Genomic DNA, 19,784 nt, shown 5'->3' on the forward strand with positions numbered 1-19,784 from the left:
AGTACATGCTGAATAGACAAATATAAGTATTTAGTTTTGGGCGAAAATGTTTCTTTTTATTACAAAAATAAAAATGTGAAACTAGAAAAAATCTTTATATAAATACTAAGTAGACTAAAAATATTTTAAATAATTTTACCTAGTAGAATTGTCAAACTTTTAATCTTAGTTTTAGTTTATACTGGTAAACTTTATAGTTAATAATTTAGTATATAAATAAAAAGTAAATTTTCCAAGAACAAGACAATAAAAAAAAACGAAAATTCTAAACAACAATTAAGTTCAAGGACCTGGGTGTAAAAAAATATCTCGTGGTCATTAAGAAACATATATTGAGCTATAACAACTTTAAACTTAAAAGTTTTAAGTTACTTGAATTATTCGATATATATAATTTATATATATATATATGTTTTTCATGATTGTACACATCGTACATAACTGCTGAACGTCTTTTAAAGTTGTCTTAATATTAAAGTTACTGGTTAAAATAGCAAATAAATGCTGCAAAGAGAAATTGGTTAAAAAATTAAATGTTTAAAAGTATTTCTTAAAATATTTAAAACTTAGTATACAATTAAGGTATATAAGCCAAAATTTTTAAGTTGTAGTTGTTCATTAAACAAAGTTGTTGTTTTTAAAAGAAAAAATAAATACTTAAGCTTTAATGAGTAAGTTTGATACTTTTTTATAATTAAAAAAAAAACTTTTTTATTGTTTACAAAATATTTATTGTTAGTTCCGAAAAGCACTACTGTGTACTAAAAATCAATATTAAAAAAAAGAATTGTTATAAAAAGCTCAACTTTTTTAGAAGACACAAAAAGTTTTCAAACTGAAAAGTATGTTGCGGACCAGAGATTTCTGTGTACGATCTGGATCTGACCTACGTTGCCTACCCATAGTATAAAATAATGTACGAAAAATGACGGTCGTGTAATAAGGCTAAAATGTTTCAAAAAGACAATAATTAAGCTTCGATACTTAAATTATACAGTATACTCTTAATTGTTTTTCTAAACAAGTTTAGAGAATATGTCTTTTCTCTAACCCAGTGGTCGGCACGGTGTACACTGGTGCACACAAGTGTGCATGAAACTTATTTTAGGGTACATTATTTTTTTTTTTTGCGCAGAAACTAAATTAAAGTTCATTTTTTTAAATTTTTCTACTTTTAAGACATATTCAACCTTGATATCTTATTGACCATTTTGTTGTTAATAAAGCAATCATTTTTGTACTCTCCTAGTTCTATTCTGTTACATTATGTAAAAATTCTTCCACCTTTAGCCTAGAAATGGATAGGGTAAACTGGTAATTTTAAAGTTAACGTGTAAAAATTAACTAGGTGTTACCGAATTATTAGAAAAAATTAATGATTAAAAGTGTTTACATAACCTTAAACACTAGCGGCGCTAAATAATGCAAATCGGGGTGCACAGAATTTTAATTTTGTGATTTAGGGTTCACGGATTCGAAGTAGCGTGCCGACCACTGGTATATAAATTTAACTTTAAATCTGAAGAGAACTTGTTTAATTTTGTTATGATAAACAACAACAACACTTATAAAACAAATTTTGTAGTATTTTATTGTTATATAGGTTGTTAGTTGTTAATAAGTAACGTAATATTTAATTTGTTAGTATTTTATAATATAATGTTATTTTGTTTGATAAAATATTCTACTAGAACTACTTTCTTGACATCTTTTTAGAACACAATGACACAAACTACTTTTTTAGTAGTTGTGAAAACTGAGTATCCAAAATAAAAATTAGTAAAACAGTCCTTTGTGTTGTTTTAGAAAGCAAAGCTGAGAGCCTTTTAACTATAAAAATATTTAATTATTTTTTTCAACCTTGTACTTGTTTAATTAAAGTAAATATATCATTAAATTTTCAAATTTAATGAATAATCTATTACTAAAACATTTTAAGCTTTTTTTTGTATTTATATTACTTACTACATTTACTAGAATAACTAGTATTACAACAAAAACGACGTATTTTTTATAAAAATTTATTGAAACTAAATACACTATGAGCAATAGAAAGCGCTTTAGTAAACAACTAGAAAAAAAATGTTTTGTGTTTTGTTTTCATAAACACTTTAACTGTACTTTACGTTATAATTTTATTTACTTCACTGTAACTGAATCTTTTTATTGCTTGCTCAGTACTTGAACTGTGTGTTTTTTAAATTTAAGTAGAGATTTTTAACAAGCATAGCAGCAAAAATATTAAAGTACAAAGCTGTCTTATATTTTGAAAGTTGTGCAAACCTGTCATGATTGGCACTTTTGTTAATTTTATCTTTCAATAAGTTTCAGTTTTAAATTAAAGTATAGGCAACGAGATATATAAAAACACACTTTAATTTTTTCAGACACTTTAAAAAGTTTTTAACACAAAACAAAGTAAAACTTTAACTATCAGGAAAAAGTTAAAAGCTTTAATAAAATTTTGGGAAAGTGTTACTAAAAAAAAAAACTAACAGCAATTTACCTCTTTTTATAAACTATATTAATCTAACAAAACAAAAAGCAGCCAATTTTATCGAACTAACTCAAAATGAAGTATAAAAACTCAAACAAGTTTTTCAAATTAAATTTAGCTTTTTAGGATGAGTTGTTTAGACTTTATTCATAATTTTTCAAAGATTTTAAGAAATTGTTACTCTGAGATAAAAACTAGAAATCAGTAACATAGCTTTTGTAGACGAAGCGTACTTATATAACATAACTTAAACAGCAACAAACAAGTTTCAGTACCAAAATATCAATCGGCTGTCAGCAAACTAGTTGTGGTAGACTTTGTACTCCTGAATGCCGGGAATCTCACCACCGTTGGAGGGCGCCGCCGACACGTAGTAGCTCTGGTTGTAGTCCTGGACGTTGCTCAGTTGCGCCACCACGTGTCCGCCCCCGGATTCCTCCCGGATGTACTCCTGAACCTCCTCCTGATCCTGGTTGCCCGCACCTGATGACGCGGCAGCCTCGTACATCGCCACCTGGTGGTGAGCGGTGACGTCATCGGTGGTCGTCGCGACGTCGCCGATCAGGTTGACGTGTATCTGGGGGGAATACCCCTGCTGCTGGGCTTGCTGCTGGTGGATCTCCTGCCGCTGCTCCTTTAACATCTAAATAAAAAAAATTTTAATTTATGTTTAAAGTAAGGTAAAATGTTTGAGATAAACTGTAAAATTAAAAAGGATTAGAACGAATCAAATTTAATGAGTGCAGTTGCTATATAAAAAATGTGGTAAAACTTCAAGTTACATTGACATAAAAAACTGTATAAATTAGAAATATCATTAATTTTACCTGATTAGCAGTCTGTTGGGTGCCAGTAGAAGAGTTTGGAGTGGAACCGGCCGACATCCCGGTGGAGCCTCCGGAAATCCCGGTTCCTGATTGGTTAGTTATCCCTGTTGGCATGTTTGAAGAAGCCACAGACATCTGGCCCGCTCCTTGCATCGATCCGCCCTGATTTTTTTTAAGTTTATTATGACGTAATAGTACAATACTTGAAATAAAACATATAATGCTTGATCAACAAAAATCACAAAATCTTATTTTATTTGTTGTAACAAGAGAACGAACAGCTAATACTTATTTTGAAAAAGGTTTTCAACAAAAAAAAGATATACTTAAAACAAAATATTAAAATAAAGTAAATTAAAAACTAGTTGTACTTGCTGCTGCTGCTGGGCTTCCTGCGACTGGCGATCTCTGAGCGACCTCTTGTTCTTGTACCTGTGGTTCTGGAACCAGATCTTCACCTGGGTCGGGGTCAGGCCGATCGCGTTTGCCAGGTGCTCTCTCTCGGGCGCAGATAGGTACTTTTGAGTGCTGAACCTACGTTCCAGCTCGTACACCTGTTTGGATATTTATAAAAAATTAAACTTTTAAATACAAAATTTTTAATTTAGTTGTAAAATACTTAAAAATTTCCAATACGTTTTTGTGATAAAGGTTTTGAGTTTAGTAGTTGTGGTGTCGTTTTATCTATTACTTTATGACAATTTTTAAACTAAAAACTTTTATTGAACTGGTATAAACGTTTTTCTTAGTGATTTTATTTTAAATCTAAAAAAGTAATTAAAATTTTTTAAGTAAAATTTCACAACATTTTTTGTCGTTGCTTTGAACGTTTTTGCGTAAAAAGTGTTCCAAAACCGTATATTTAAAAAAAATTACACAAGTTTACATTTAATGTAACATTTATTTATATCAAACTGTTTAGACACTGTGTCTCAAATATGATCTTGTTCAAAAACAAACAAATGTTGTGTCAAAGACCCAAGCCTGGTTGTGCAAACAATCATTCGCACGAAAATTGATTTCATCAGTAAACAATCAGCTTTTAATACACTAATGCTGAAGTATTTATGGTTTAGTAAAGAACAAGATAGAAAAATATATTTAAAAGTTAAAGAAAGTCTACCTGGCTTTGTGAGAAAAGCACTCTTCTTTTTCGTCTCTGCCCGGAAACCAGGGTCCTCATGTCTCCCAAATTGGTCCCAGGCAACATGTTGATGTTTCCGTAGCCCATCGTGGTTGTACCTCCCAGGTATCTTGTCACTGTTGGGAACATTAATGTTTGTTAAAAAAAGTAAAGAATATTAAATTTTTATTTGAAATTTTTAGCTTTTATAAAAACTTGAATGCTACTATTAATATAATTTGTTTTTGAATTCAATGAACTTTTATACCACTAAAAGTCTGCACACTTCATTAATTAAGCATACTTAATACTTTTTATAGCTTAAATGCCAAATTAATTCTTTTTGTCAGTAATCGTAAACTTTAAACAAGCTTTAAATTTTTTCATTTAGAATTTTAAATATTTGACACATACAAAAAGTCAATAAATTCAACATGACATGTGCTCTGAAGTGTCAACAAAATTATCATTTTGGCCACGTGAATTAATCTAACAAAAGAATCGGAGATAATTGATCAAATATTAATTTGTTTGCTTTTCCGTCCCACTATCTCGACTAACTGCCTTTTAAAATGCAATTTATTTTTGCTCCATAAAAGTTATAATGATTAATGCTGATAAAAAATGCTTAAACTTATTAATGTTTAAACTACTTTTATAATATATTTTCCAGCCTAGTATACAATCAAGTAGAATAATCTAAATTTGTCAATTGTAATTTTTTTTATTAAACAAAGTTATTGTTTTTACTATATATAACAAATCATGTTGCTTATAAAACTAAGTTATATACTTTCTTAAATTTTTTTTAATAATTAAAAAAAATAAAACTAGAATAACACTTTGTTTACGAACGATTTATTTTTATTTCTCATTAAAAATTTCATTCTAACTGAAATGGTCATTTCACATAAGCTAAACTAAAAGAATTTAGATGAAAGTTGTCGTAACATATGTTAATAACAAAAACTTTAAAATCACTGAATTAAAGCTAATTATTTTAAACTATAAACAATATAAGTTTTAACAGCTTGTTCTAGCATAAATACCTTTTTTGATGTTCTTCTTTATAATGCAAACCTATAAACGTTTGATGTGTTTAAAAAAAATCACAGTTTTAAAAGATTTCTTTAGGTATAAAATACTTTTGTCGTTTTTGTTTTAACAATCAAGCTTGGCTATGTCAACTTTGTATTTTTGCAAATAATTTTCTAAACGATGTAGCTTGGGGTATACTAAGGACGAACTTTACAAACAACATGTTGTTACTACACCTTCAAAACTTTGATGAATTTCAAGAGTAAATAAATTTGTAAACTGATGACCGTTCAAGTGTTAATGCAAACAAGTACTAATTGGCCTGTTTGAAAATAAGACCACAACTTCGACCGGCCGTAAAAAATGAAAGTAAAAAGGAATAAACTAAGTTTTAAAATATTTGAGCTAAATTTTATGTAAAAAAAGCTCAACAAATAAACAAGTTATTTTCTAAAACAACTCTTTTTAAAGTTTAACTAAATTTTTACTTTCAATTTTCTATTACCTTCTAGTAAATATTCTATAGTAGTCAGCTTTCACTTTTTTCAATAATTTATTAGCTACTAAAGTACTAAAACTAAGTTTGAAAATTTTAAATAGATTTGGCCTTTTTTGCTTGTAAACCAGTTACAGTCATCTAACAAGTCATACTTGTATAAAAAACTGTAAGACTAGTTATCTAGTCTACACGTAGAAACGATGACAAATCGGTGCCAGTATTGTTACGTCATATCAAAGTATAAGACATACTACGTGACAATGTAATCGCAGATGACAAAATCGTGAGTGACAACTTTGCATTAATTCGAAAGTCATCCCCATTAGAAACAACACAACTTCAAAATACTTGAGTAATGATACCATCTATCATAATTGATCAAAAACTTTAAGTTTGTTCAAACAAAAGTTTTAGGAGCTTACTGAAGTAATTCCATCTCAACTTTCATTGATGTACGTCTAATATTATAATTCAGCTTATTAAAATTTCAAACTTAAAAGTTTAAACCACCAATGCATTTAAAACAAACTTGTTTGAGAAGAAAACATTAAAGTTGTTGGTAGTTTTCGTTTATTTTAATTTCTCCCATTGCAAAGTTCATCAAAAGTTAAAGGATAACACAAATAAGGCAGCCGAGTTAAAACAAACACTTGAAATTATTGACCTTTATATTATCACAAAACAAAGTGTTTGATCCATTTTAATATAAACAAAACCATAAACTTATTATAAAAAACTAAACACATATTAGCTCAGCAATTCGAGCTAAGTTTTAACCAAAATATTTAAAGGAAATTACCAATGATTCTTTTTCAAAAAAAAAAAGATAGTAATACACTTTTCTATTTCCACACCTAAACGATTCAAAGTCAAACACAAACGTTTATTTATAAAATTGTCACACCAGAACTAAACTCAGGGCATTAAAACAGTAATGCCCTATAAAAATCTGTCAATAACATTACGTGATAGGTCATAATCTAGCGCTGTTATTGTTATTACGTCATACAGAAAGTTTGTTTAATATAAATACATAAATATATTCCCGCTGATCCACACAAGCCAATTTAGATTTATAAATAAACGCATCTATACAAAAACTTGTTTCTGCTCGCATTCATTAATCCAAATATTTTTTATTGATATGAAAAACAGATCAGCGAGTTTTGTTTATATTTACACCTAAAGATTTCTTGGCTTTGCGATGGCAAATCCCGCTAGCCGGCAGGTTGCGAATTTTCACACGTGAAAGTGCGACGGGCGACAATGGAGGTGGGTGACAATGAAAACAAAACCCAATGCCACATCAACGTGTTTATCCCATGCCATTCAAACGGGTGATTATGACATCACGAATGTAAAATGAAGCTCTCTCGCTTTGATATCAGAAACTCCGTGTTACGTCGCCTGCAGCGGCAACCCTCTGGTCTAAGTTGAAATCTTTAATAAGTTTTCTTGCGGGGCACTTGAAAGGGGCGATATTGCTAATAACGTTGCTGCAGTGACGTCACTGATTGTTTACGTAGCTTTGATCGCGGATTCTTGAGAGGGCTGGCTAGTGTGTTTGTGAGAAATTTGATTTGTTGTTTTTTGCGCGCTCTAAAAATAAGCTTAAGTTGCTAAAAACAGGTAATATTCGGGGTGCCTCAAAGCATATTTTTCAACACAATCAAGTAGAATATTGCTTATATATTTCAAAAGTTTGCTTTACACTTCTTAATTTAAGTTTAGTAAATAAATTTAGCTCATCATTAACTACTAAAATATCAGGACTTAATGCAAATACGTTGATTAAATTTTAAATCAATTTTTTTTTGAATTCTTTTTTAACTTTTACCTTCATAAACTTTTCATGGCTTTTCTTATGAAATTAATTACAAAAGAAATTGCTTCATGTCAAAATCTAATGCAAAATAAATGATTAAATTTATTAAATAAATCACTAGAAGTAAATATTTAAATGTAATATTTCATTCTTTAAATAAAAATTAATTGTCGCACTTTTATATGTATATTTTTGTGGTGTAAAACTATTATTTATTTATAAATTTGTATTAAAAGGAATCTAAAGTATTTTATTTCAGTATTCGCCAGTAACTAAGTTAAATCATGCTTTCATACAATATGTTATGTTTGAAAAACATATGTATGTAATAGTTGATGATTCTCTAAACTATTATTTTAATCTATCTTGACAAAGTATTATTTATGTATTTATTATTAAGTCATATTAAAGCAGAACTATTTTAAGCTTGTTGTTAAATTTAAACTCTTAGAACTTTTGTATTTTTCATAATAAAAATATTAAAGTATGTTTAACATACATAATAAAATATAAACCATTTCATATTTTTACTGCTTCTAAAGTTTTTTATCTGTTGAAAAGTCATTTACTACTAGTAAACTAAATTTTTAAATGGTTCAAAACTAAAACCTGGTTGTAACCTTCCAAACTAGTTTACCATTTGTTATATTTCTACTGGAATAACACGCTGCTTATCTAAACTTTTGATTACCAATTCCGACAAACAGCAACTTTAAAGCGGGTTTGTACCAACATTCATGCGAAAAATCAACAGCTATTGCATGGAAAAGGCAACAAAATTGCAACGAAAAAGCAACAAGCGAGCCGTGGAAAGCCAACAAGTTTGCTTAGATGGACCAACAGTATTGCCGAGTGCCCCGCGCTAAATACACACTCGCTTATCACAACAACTGCGGGGCTGGAAAGCCGAAACACCCGCCAACTTGAAAGCCCGCCCGGCCCTCGTTCAGGCGTCAAGACCCTTCACGAAGACTCTCCAAACGGGCACAAGAGTCCTTTTCGCTGGTCGGAAAGTGCTCCAAGATGTTGAAGATTGCTCTCAGCGCATCAAGATCACTTCAGTCTGCTTCATCGGTGGTATATAGAGCGAATTATGGCAGTCGGGCTCGTCATTTGCAAATTGTATGCAAAGAGTGTATGAGCTTATCAGTGTCATATTAGTGTTTATTGAAGGTTATTGCAGATTTAGCTTAATAAAAAGTAGGTTTTTTGCAGTGTTGAAGTTAGCCCTGTGCTGACTTGTATAAAAATATTTTGCAAGTTTTAGTAAAAACTTGATTACTTAAGCTTAAATTTAGTACTTTAAAAATCAATGTGTAAAGGTTTTGCTTTAAACTGTTTTTTTTTTCCTAAAATAATACAAAAAATAATAGTGTTGAAAGCAATAAAAAATAAATAAAAATATTATGGGAACTAAATACACCTTTTTATAAAAAGAAATGGCACAAAAACAGCATTTTAAATCTGTCGGAAGCTTAAATCCTGCAAAATAAATATGTTTTTTTTAAAGTTGCTAGTTTTCTTTGCTAACAGGAAAGGAGAATTTAAGTACGAAACCTTTAATTATTATCATTTTTGTTCGTGACCTTTATTAATTAAACTTATAGTAATGTACATTTAATACCAAACCCCTAAAACTTGATTTACTATATATGACGATTTTAGAACTTTGCTAAAGTTGTTTTTCGACCGTACGCCTAAACTTGCTACTGTTTGCGAGCAAACACAAAATGGCGTCGAAACAAACAGACGCGCAGAATTCGCTCAATGCCAGGGCCGAACTTTTGTTTGGCGTCGGATGTCGGACTTCACAACACAATAAAGTTGGCAAATACATCGAACGCCTCAATTTCCGTCCCCGTGTTTGATTACGAGCAGGAGTTTAATCTCACGTGACGTTTACTTTTGTCTCGTTTGATGTTGTGTTTAATTAATAAGCGTCGTCATACGTTTGCAAAAAACTAGAAGTTCAAAACTGTATTCGAGTCTTACGTTTTACTTTTCGTGTAATGATACGTCTGTTTAGTTTACTTCAAAGAGACTTAAGCTTTAAAAGTTGTAATTGAAGTTTAGAACTTTTTATTTGAAGTTTATACAAATTAAAAACAAATTCAAGTAACTAACTTTGCATAGGGTTGAGCCTGGGATCGGTGGCGGCCGACGGATTGTATCCCCAGCTGGGTGGCACTGCCGCTGGCTGGTACGGAGAAATGTCGTACGGGGGATTCCCAGCCGTCGCCATCTGGTATGTCTGGCCCGACGACGTCATGTAAGGGTTGCCGATGTTGTATGACGTCATGCTGGGGTACTGCTGCTGCTGGGGCGCCGTTGCTATGTTGTGGCGCGGGTAGCTGGGGGGAGGCGGGCTTGCCCCCGAGCCCATGTGCAGCTGGAACGAGGTCTGCGGGTGGTTTCCCTGGGTTGAAACCAAGTGGGTGTTCCCCTGACACGTGGACACCAGGTAGTGGTCGGGCTCCTGCGGCTGCCCTGACAACCTGAGGTGGTTGTCAGGTTGCTGCTGGGGGGATTCCTGGTACTCCTGGTGGACGTGCTCGTGGAGGGGAGCGTCCTGATTGGTTATTATGTCGGTGATGGAGAAGGGGGTCGTGTGCTGGTGGGTATCCCCCTGAACCGAGTCTTGCTGTTCGCTCATTGCTGCAGGCATTTGTGATAGTAAATTAATTTCTATTTTATTTGTTATCTTCTGTAGAAAATAATAACTAGCTAAAACACCGTTGTAACTAGTAAAAACATTTTATAAACAGTTTACTTGTAGTACTAAAATGAAAGTTCTTAACGCAACACTTGCAAGAAAAAATTATTGTCTAAAACTAAACTTATATTGTTTTATACACGAAGCTTATAATAACGTGACGAAACTTTTTAGCAAAGTTTTGTTGATATTAAAAGCACCTAAAAAACAATAACAATTTAGTAATAATCAACCCAAGCCAGTCTTCTTTTTTTAAATTTATTCAAGTGGCGACTAAGATAATGTTATAAAAATAAAATTTCGAATTTAAATCAGTTCCAAAGGCGGTATAACATTCGAAACTACAATTTAGCTGTCGACGAAAACTGTTTGGTTATTAATAAACGAACAGCTAAAATTAAACGTAACTTGATATCTCAATCGAAACTAATCTAGCTTTCACAGCCGAGCTTTCAATTAGTTGCAAGCGCTGCGAACGGCGAACGCAAACTAAACAATCGACATGGCGCAAGCCGAGCAAACACGCGGGGGGAGAAAAAAGAAGAAAAAGGTGAACCCCCTTTTCGCGCGTTACCCTCTCTCACCCCTGCATGGAAGTTGTGATTACAAACTTGATGTTTCACACACACATGCGCGCACACCTGTGCGCGGATCCCTGGGAATCGGCACCAGTTGTTTTCGCGACCCCTGTGACGTAACACTGCGTTAAATAAACTGGCGCGGAAGCCGCGGAAGGTGATTAAACACTTTGCCCTCGCGCTCTCCGCGCTGTAATCGGCCGATTTTGAGCGTTAATTTTTTTCCGTAATCATTTATTTTTTTACTCGTGGATTTTAGATTTTCGAAAATTTAAAACAAACATATTTTTTGGTTCTGACGAAACTTTCAGCACTGCAAAAAACTATAATGCTTGCTTTTAAATTGTGATACTTACTACTTTTAGTTTTATGTACTTTTACTCAGATAAAACATGTATTAATAAATTTAAAAACTAGCTACTTGTTTATTAATATAATCTAAAACTTTAATATTACTTTAACTTTTACGTAATGTACCCATTATTTTACATAGAATATAGTAGTTTTTATATCAATAATTCCTGCACAACTTTTTTACAATTATCAAAAAAGTTGTTAATAGACATATTTATTTATATTTTTTTAATTATTTTTAGACTACTAATTATTACTCACACAAATTTAATCACTCATTTATAATATTTTTGTTTAATTTTTACTTAGCTTAACTAAAACATGCTAAAGTTTTCTAATAAAATTTTATCTTTAAAAACTTCATCGGTACTTCATAAAACTTTTGCATTTTCTAGATTGACTAAGGCTAGCTAAGGTAAAAAACAAACATTAAAAGCTTTTTAATCAACTAATTCTCATATAACTATGCAAAAATGAAACTTAAATAGTATAACTAAACATAACTTTTTTTTTATTTAATGAAAATTACTCCCTAATTGCTACTAGTTTTTTATTAATTTTTGTAAAGTCTTTCTTGAAAAAACTAAACATTTAAACACTGACTTATTACAAATTGATTTTTGAAATGTAAAGTGTAACAGTATTGAACTTTTTTAAAGAAGAGTAATTATCACGAAATTAATTTTCTTTTAAAGTATCATGTTCCGTTACATTTTATCAATTTTTTTTGAAATTTGCCATTAAATGTTTTTATAGCATTCTTTGCTTTAAAATACTTTAAGCCTTTTTTACATTATCTATTAATTTTAATGTAACTAACTGCAACTAATCATAATTAGAAATAAATTAATTGCACTGATTAGTCTATTTATATAGGAATTAGTCAATTTAATCACTTTATGCTTGATTCAAAATCAATGCACTGAAAGTGTATAATTTCAATATGCAGTTAATTGAAATGCAAGTATATTTGACACTTTAGCTGTTGCGTGATATGTTTATACTGCTATCTATGAGCTTTTGCTTTCATTTCAAGTGTTCCGTATGATTGCAAATAAAGATTAAATATTAATATCTATATTAATCTAATAATTAACAACTTTAATTAGCTGAATTAGTAGATAATTATGCATGCTTTAATGTTTAATTAATTCAATTAAAAATAGTTGATGCTTGAAATTGTAATTTTAATTAAAACTTAACTAAGGAATTGTACATGACGGTAAACTAAATCGATCTTGTAAAAACTTTAACTTTTAAGTTTACCCTTTAAAAAATTAAACTTTTAAAATATATTAAAGCTTTGCTGTTTAGCTAACTTTTGTAACTGACTAAAAACTATACATTTAAGCTTCATAAAAAGATATAGTTAATCACTTTTCATTATATTAAACACATACTTTTTTGTTTACATATTTGGAACACATTTAAAACGCTTTGATTTTAAAACTAAAACATAACTTTTTAAAACGTACCAAATTATTGATATCCAGTATTTGAAGAAAAATTATAATCAAAACAGCTTTACTATGCTACAGTTATATAGTATCCGAATCGAAAAAATCAGCTTCAGCAATAAAGTGTTATGAAGTGTACACTTAATGTGAACTTAATTTTTGAAGATGCCTTTCAGTATAATACTGATGGTGCTCCCTGTGCACTTAAGCACAGTATTTAATCTGCATATTTACTTTGTCATGGTCATTTTTCATCCCAGTTCTACGTTAAGCAGAACAAAACTTTCCTTTTAACGAATGAATCTATGTTTAAAATGTTTAAAAATGTATAAACTTTATTATAGGTGTTATTAGTCATTTCTCGATAACAAATTTGTTTTTTTAAGCTAGTTTAAGGGAAACTTTACTAAATTTTCTTGCCTTAAAAGTATTTAAAGCTGTTTTTTAGGTCATTTAGAAAAAGTTTTACTATTATCATATAAATAGCCTCTATTTTATTATGTTTTTTATTAAGTAAAAGTACTTTTAATTTTCAAAAAAAAGCTTTGTTACTTTACCAAATAAGTAATAAAACTTTATTTAAACAGATTAGGCTTTATTTCGCAAAATAGTGAACGGTTAATTTGTAAAATACGTTTGATTACCTAGTTCTATACAAAGCAATATACCAATTTTTTATAACTTAATAAAAACTATGCTTAAGACAAGTGATCAAGATGTTTACTAAATATACACATTTAATAAATTAATTTCTTTTTTATTCATGAACGTTATAAAGCATCCATTTTTTTTTTGTGTAAAAGTTTTTTTAAATAATGAATTGACTGTAAATTTTCAAGATTTATAAGAAGTTTTCAACATTATTTTAATTGTTTAACCTTTTAATTGCATCTGCTTAACAATTAAATATTTATAGCTTATTGCAAATTTATACTATTAATCTAGTTGTAATAAGCGCTTCAAGATAGTTTTATCAGTGCAGATTATGTTATTATTTTTTCAAAATCCAAATTTAAGGAACGATAAATCTAAAAATATCTTTGAACAGATAAACCGTTTTTAACAAACGTTAAACAAACGGTATTAGTACGCAAAAATGTTTAAATGATGTCGGCTGTTAGGTCGCTTATTGTTTGCGAGTGAAAGATCAGCACAACAAGTAATTATGTGAGCATTTTGTTTGGTAAGCTGTATGTTGAGGGTTCTCGAAACATTTTGAACGCACTCAACAAAACATTGTTGTTATCTACTTGCTGTATATTGATCGATTTTATTTTCGGTGCGCTTTGTAATTACATAACCCGAATGTTTGATTGCTTTTTTTATCAGTTTTAAACCCCATTGAACAATGAGAATATTTCTTTGCACCAAGTGTAACTGAAAGTTCTTTAAAATTTTCAATAACTTGATTTGGCTACGAACATATATTTATAAACAATTTAATTATATGCATTTAATTTTTATTAAACGACCAAACTAATATTTTATAGACATTTTATTTGCAAAATGAAGTATTACTTTATAAGAAAAAACAAAATGAAACAACTACTTCGAGCAGTTAAATATATACTAAAGTGTACATTGTGTTGCAAAAGTATCACAACATACAAAACTTAACATAAATTAACTTTTTAGGAAGCTTTGGTTCACAGGGTTTTACGTTTATAAAACTTTACAAGTAGTCTAAAAACTTTTATCACCCAAAATTCGAAAATAATTTAGTAATGTCGATCCGTCGTTAAAAAACATAAATTAGACTTTTCTGATATTTTAGTTTACAGGATTTTAACTTAAAATATTTTCTTAAGTACTTTAAGAACTAATAATCATTTAAAATAACTCATAAAGTTTGAATCCTACATGGTATTCAAAAAAATTCTCAGCTTAGGCGAAAAAAAAGTAAGTTTATTAACACTTTCTCTTAAATAAACATGTAAATTCATCAAATAGCTTCAGAAAAGAATAAACAACATTTGAGTCGAGAGCCTCAAGTTAAAATATTTCGTTCTCATGACTTACCGCATACCTATCATTTCGATATTTTTTTTTGTGAATCCATCATGATTGCCGTTTCGATAAAGTCCTACGAGTTGTGATCGAGCGTTTAAGTTTATTGCAGCCTGACTTTTAAAGTTGCTACTTAAAAGCTCTTGCTACAGAACCATTTTCACAACAACTAAGAGCTATCACGGTTATAAGAACAGTTACAAATGAAAACAGCTCATTGAATACTAGAATTAAAAATTTTTTTGATTTTGTTCGTAATTTTTTTAAATTTAGATGCATTAATTTATTTCAATTTGAAGTAAAACAGATAAGTTAGCTTTAATAAGTAGAAATTGATGTAAAACTGTATTTAGATAGGCTTGATCAATTTATTTGACTTTTGACAATTTACTCTATGAATATTTAGGTTTATTATTATTTTAATTAATATTATTAATGCTATTTCTAATATTATTATTTTATTAATTGTAAATAAAAGGTAAAAGTTTAAAATAAGTTGAAGACATTTATAGATTGAAATAACTTTTTCAAATTGATATTGCATAATTTTAAAGAAGTAGTTTTAAATTATTAGTATTAAGTATTTGTAAAAAAAATACAGAAAGTATAAGCGACTAAAAAATATTAATTTATTTTTACGTAAGAAAATGTTTTTTGGTGAATTGTTAACAGTATTATTTTTAAAGCTTTAATTGTTTAAGTTTTATCGTTTAGTTTTTTTATAAATAATTTACAATACTTGTACGTATTAAAATCAGTAAAGTAGATTTTGACCCACACAGAAAACTTTTTTTTTGTAAAGTTGTAGCTGTTTTTTACTACGCTAAATTGTTTGTTCTTTAAAAAAAGTTTTACTAGGTGAAAGAATAAACTTTAAATAACTCAAATTAAAAAATGGTGAAACTAAAATTTTGTAATGATTAGTAAAACTTAGACTGTTTAAACATGTGTAACTATGGATAGTTATGTACTTAATAACAGAGAGTATAACATTTGTTTAATTTTTTTGTACTTGAATCATTTCATGTACATTCTTTTTTGAAGTAAATTAAAAAGTAATAAAAATCAGATTATTTTGAACCTAATAATTTTATGCAATTTTTTATTTTACAGCAGTTAAAAAACTTAAGTAGATGCTTAAAAACAGTTCTTTGTGAATTTTTTGATAAGAATACTTTGTTTAAACAACATAAGTACCGGTAGAATACTGAGCTAAAACAGACTAGTGTTTGATTGCAGCTATTACTATTTTTAAAGCTCTTGAATGTCTTTAAATTTCGTTTTTATATTAAACTATAACCTTGAGAACGTAAGAAACTATTTACGTCTGTTATTCAGGAACTTATTTAAAAAATCCATTTAAAAAAATTGTAAAATAAATATGGGAGTTCACCAGGCCCCGCTTCGGCCATTTTGTTGAAAATAAAATCGAACTGATGTGAGAATGGGACCGTACATAACTGTGACGTCATAGTAGCTGTGGCGCAGCTGATTCCGGACAACAACGTCCAAGTGGTCCTCAACATTCGTGACGTCACAATGGACTGAAGTGGCAGGAGCTTCGGACAAACGAGCTTGGAACAAACGAGCTTGGCAGCAGCACTTGAGCCGAGCAGCTGTAATCGATTGAAGTCAGCACAAAAAAAAAATCGACACAAAAACAAAGCTGGAAAAAAAACAAAATAAAAATAGGAGCTATTTTTAAACACCACTGATACGTTTTTTATTACAGCCTGGGCAAATATCTGATTAAACTAGTTTTCTAGATACTTAAACAGTTACAAATAAAAGTCTAAAATCAAGTGATAAACTTGTTTAATTTAATTAAAACAACGCTTTTTTGTTTTTATAAATGCTTTTTAAAGAAATTTTAGAATCTATTTTTATGCTATATCAAAAGTTTGTGATGATTTTAAGCTTTTGAAAATATTAGTAGTTTACATATGTTATAAAAAACAACTGTAATGTAAAATCTTTGTAATGAATTTAAGCTTTTGAAAATTTCAATAATTTTCATATAAAAGTAAAAAGAACCTTACAGTAACTTTTTGTCATTTTAAATATTTTACTAATGTTTTTGAATGATGACATTAAAGTTGCTTATAACAATATGAATTCAGAAGTTATATATTAAAACAACTGTGAAAATTTATATGTTTTTATATAACGAAAAATAAGTATGTTATTTATATTATATTATTCTTTCAGTTTTGTAAAATACTAATGAGTGTTATGTATACTGGTGTTATTTTATGTTACATAGAAAAAAGGAAATAAAGGTAAATGCTTGTAACAATAACTTTATCAAAAAAAAATTGTTTTTTTTTAAGGAAATTCCTAGAAACTTAAAGTAGAAGTTAAAAGCAAATACTTAAAATGCTTGAGTCAAACAATTATAAAACCAACAACCAAATGCTTTTTATCATTAATATTTTTAACTTTATTGAACATATTTTCAAACAAACATTAAAAGTGTAATATAGAACTATTCAAACTATAATAACCTTTTAGTTGTTTCATATCGATAGACACAGAATTTTCTTTTTTTGTACTTATGCTGAAACCGTAAATTATAACCGCTACAAATAAAGTGATAAACTAAAGGAGCAACAAAATATACTTAAGTGTGCTCTTGAACTATGTTACAACTCGAAACGTTAACTTAAATCTGACTGTAAAACTTTCTAATAATAAACAAAAAAAGTACTAATAGGCTACTTAATTTAAATTTACATTTATGTTTTTATATTTATAGCTAACTTAGGTTAATAAAACTAGTAAGGTTAAATTTTTTCTGAGCACTGATGTAATTAAAGTACAAAACGATGTAACATTATAGAAATTTTTATTTACATGTTTTCACAGAAATTCAAGTAAAATTGATTAAACACATAAACATGTTTATGAGTTTAATTTTTTATTATTACCTTGCCAATAGCAGATTTCTTTTTAAAACCGAAACTTTACTTGTAATGTTTTAAACTTTTAAACAAGATGTTTTAAACATTAACAAAAACTAATTCGAATTTCTCAGAAATTTGTTTAATCACGTAGTAAAAGTTGAAAAATAACTATACAGATATTTTAAAAGCTATACGTTTAAAGAGTTTTTAAAATATTACAGCTAAGTTTTTTATAATTATAAAATATATACTAACTTACTTTTAGCAAAAAGTGTTTTTCTAATAAGAATTAAAAACTATTTTAAACGTCTAAAAACCATTATAAATAAAACAATAGACGATTAGATTACAAATAGTTTGATAAGGGCTTTTACAATAAAGTAAGTTGACATTAATTTTAAAATAACTTTTAGGCTTCAACTTGTACAACTAGCTCCTATGCACCCTCATAACCCTTTTTTACATTCAAAACAACCTGAAAACCTGCAAATATTTCGACATAACTCAAATACACACCTCACCACCAGATTAACTGTTGGCACCTGTCAATCTCAATCTTCATTAAAACTAATTAGCTTGTAGTGCCATACTCATTATCTGCCGATGGGAAGTGATTTTATCGCATTCCGGATAAAAATAGAAGCGTGCCCCGTCAATTAACCGACAAGTTTCTTCTAATCAAAAGCCGCCAAATATTGGCGTTGTGACGTCACTGTGTGTGGCGCAAACACCTCACATCCGGCAACTCGACACAAAAAGTTTTCTTCGGTGAAAACTCAGGGTTTAGCGTGTTACACTTTATGTATTTGAACAACTAAAAGTTGTTATAAAAGTATCATTAATAATTTATCTTAATAATAATCCCTTAAATTTAATGACATACTTTTACTAAAGCCTATTCTTTCTAACATTGTAAAAGCTCAAAACTTCAAGTAATCTGCTTTAATTTTACAAGTTTGAACTAGAATATATATTCTGTAATTTACAAACTATTCCTTGATACCCTGACTTATATTTACTTAATTTTATTGAGTTTTTTAACATTCAAATTTCTAATTACTTGCTTTTAATAAAACACTTTTAACGATTCATCTTTTATAATTGGTAAACACATGCAAACTAGTAAAGAGTTGAGTTTCTATTCTGCATTGTTTAGCTTAACTTAAACCTGGTGTAACAGTTTTGAAAAACAAAACGTCGAAAAGCAACATTTTTCAAATATACAATAATGTGTAATTTAAATTTTTTTATTTATATATGAAACTTTAACTAACACTTTATAACACCATTTTTTACTTTAATTTGTTTTGAAACCTTTTTTCATGCGTACAAAGTTATGAAGTTTTATAAAACTATAATTTCTTCTTGTACTTTAAAATAAAAATATGCAACAATGTTGAAAATAATTAATAATTCTTAAAAAAGCTAATATCAGTCTAGTTTCTGTAAACTAAAATAAGTCAATACTATTGATAATAAATTAAGTTTTTAAATTTTATTATCATAAAAAGTGATTCTACAGAAACGTACGTAGCAACTACTACCCTGATAAACCTGAACTTTAGATATATTAAATTTCTATATTTTAAATAAAATACAATTTTTAGTTACTAAAAACTGGAGCTGTTAGTCATCTATGCTTAAAATTTACTTGGTATACACTTTTAACTTTGTTTTAAATTATAAAATTAACTTATTGAAAACAGTAAAATATTATACCTAGCTTTTACTTTAAATTTTTCAACTTAATCAGAAATTACTTTTAATACTTTTAAATAAAAATGTAAAACAATACTAACTTTTGATTAAAATATACAGCTTTGTATTAAAAAAAAATTAAAAAAAAGTTCAATCGTTTTTTTGAATGAAGTTTTAATGAAGACGTTTCTAATATTTACGCTAATTTACTAAGCTGATATAAAAAATAGAACTACAATGTAATACACATATAGCAAAAAAAAAC

The 19,784-nt window shown here is 28.8% G+C and overlaps 1 protein-coding gene across 1 annotated transcript; it reads right to left on the reverse strand.

Annotated features, from left to right (window-relative positions):
* Positions 1–2,057: 2,057 nt before the first annotated feature.
* Positions 2,058–10,509, reverse strand: LOC145831549 (uncharacterized). The gene is made up of 5 exons (XM_082938842.1): positions 9,934–10,509; positions 4,448–4,584; positions 3,696–3,878; positions 3,325–3,486; positions 2,058–3,140 (listed from the first exon to the last, which is right to left on the reverse strand). The coding sequence occupies exons 1-5, from the start codon at positions 10,472–10,474 to the stop codon at positions 2,799–2,801; spliced, it is 1,365 nt and encodes a 454-aa protein (XP_082794968.1). The 5' UTR covers positions 10,475–10,509; the 3' UTR covers positions 2,058–2,798.
* Between the last annotated feature and the right edge of the window lie 9,275 nt (positions 10,510–19,784).

The sequence above is a fragment of the Thalia democratica genome, chromosome 1 (genome assembly GCF_965202585.1).
Source record: "Thalia democratica chromosome 1, ktThaDemo2.hap1.1, whole genome shotgun sequence".
NCBI lineage: Eukaryota > Metazoa > Chordata > Thaliacea > Salpida > Salpidae > Thalia > Thalia democratica.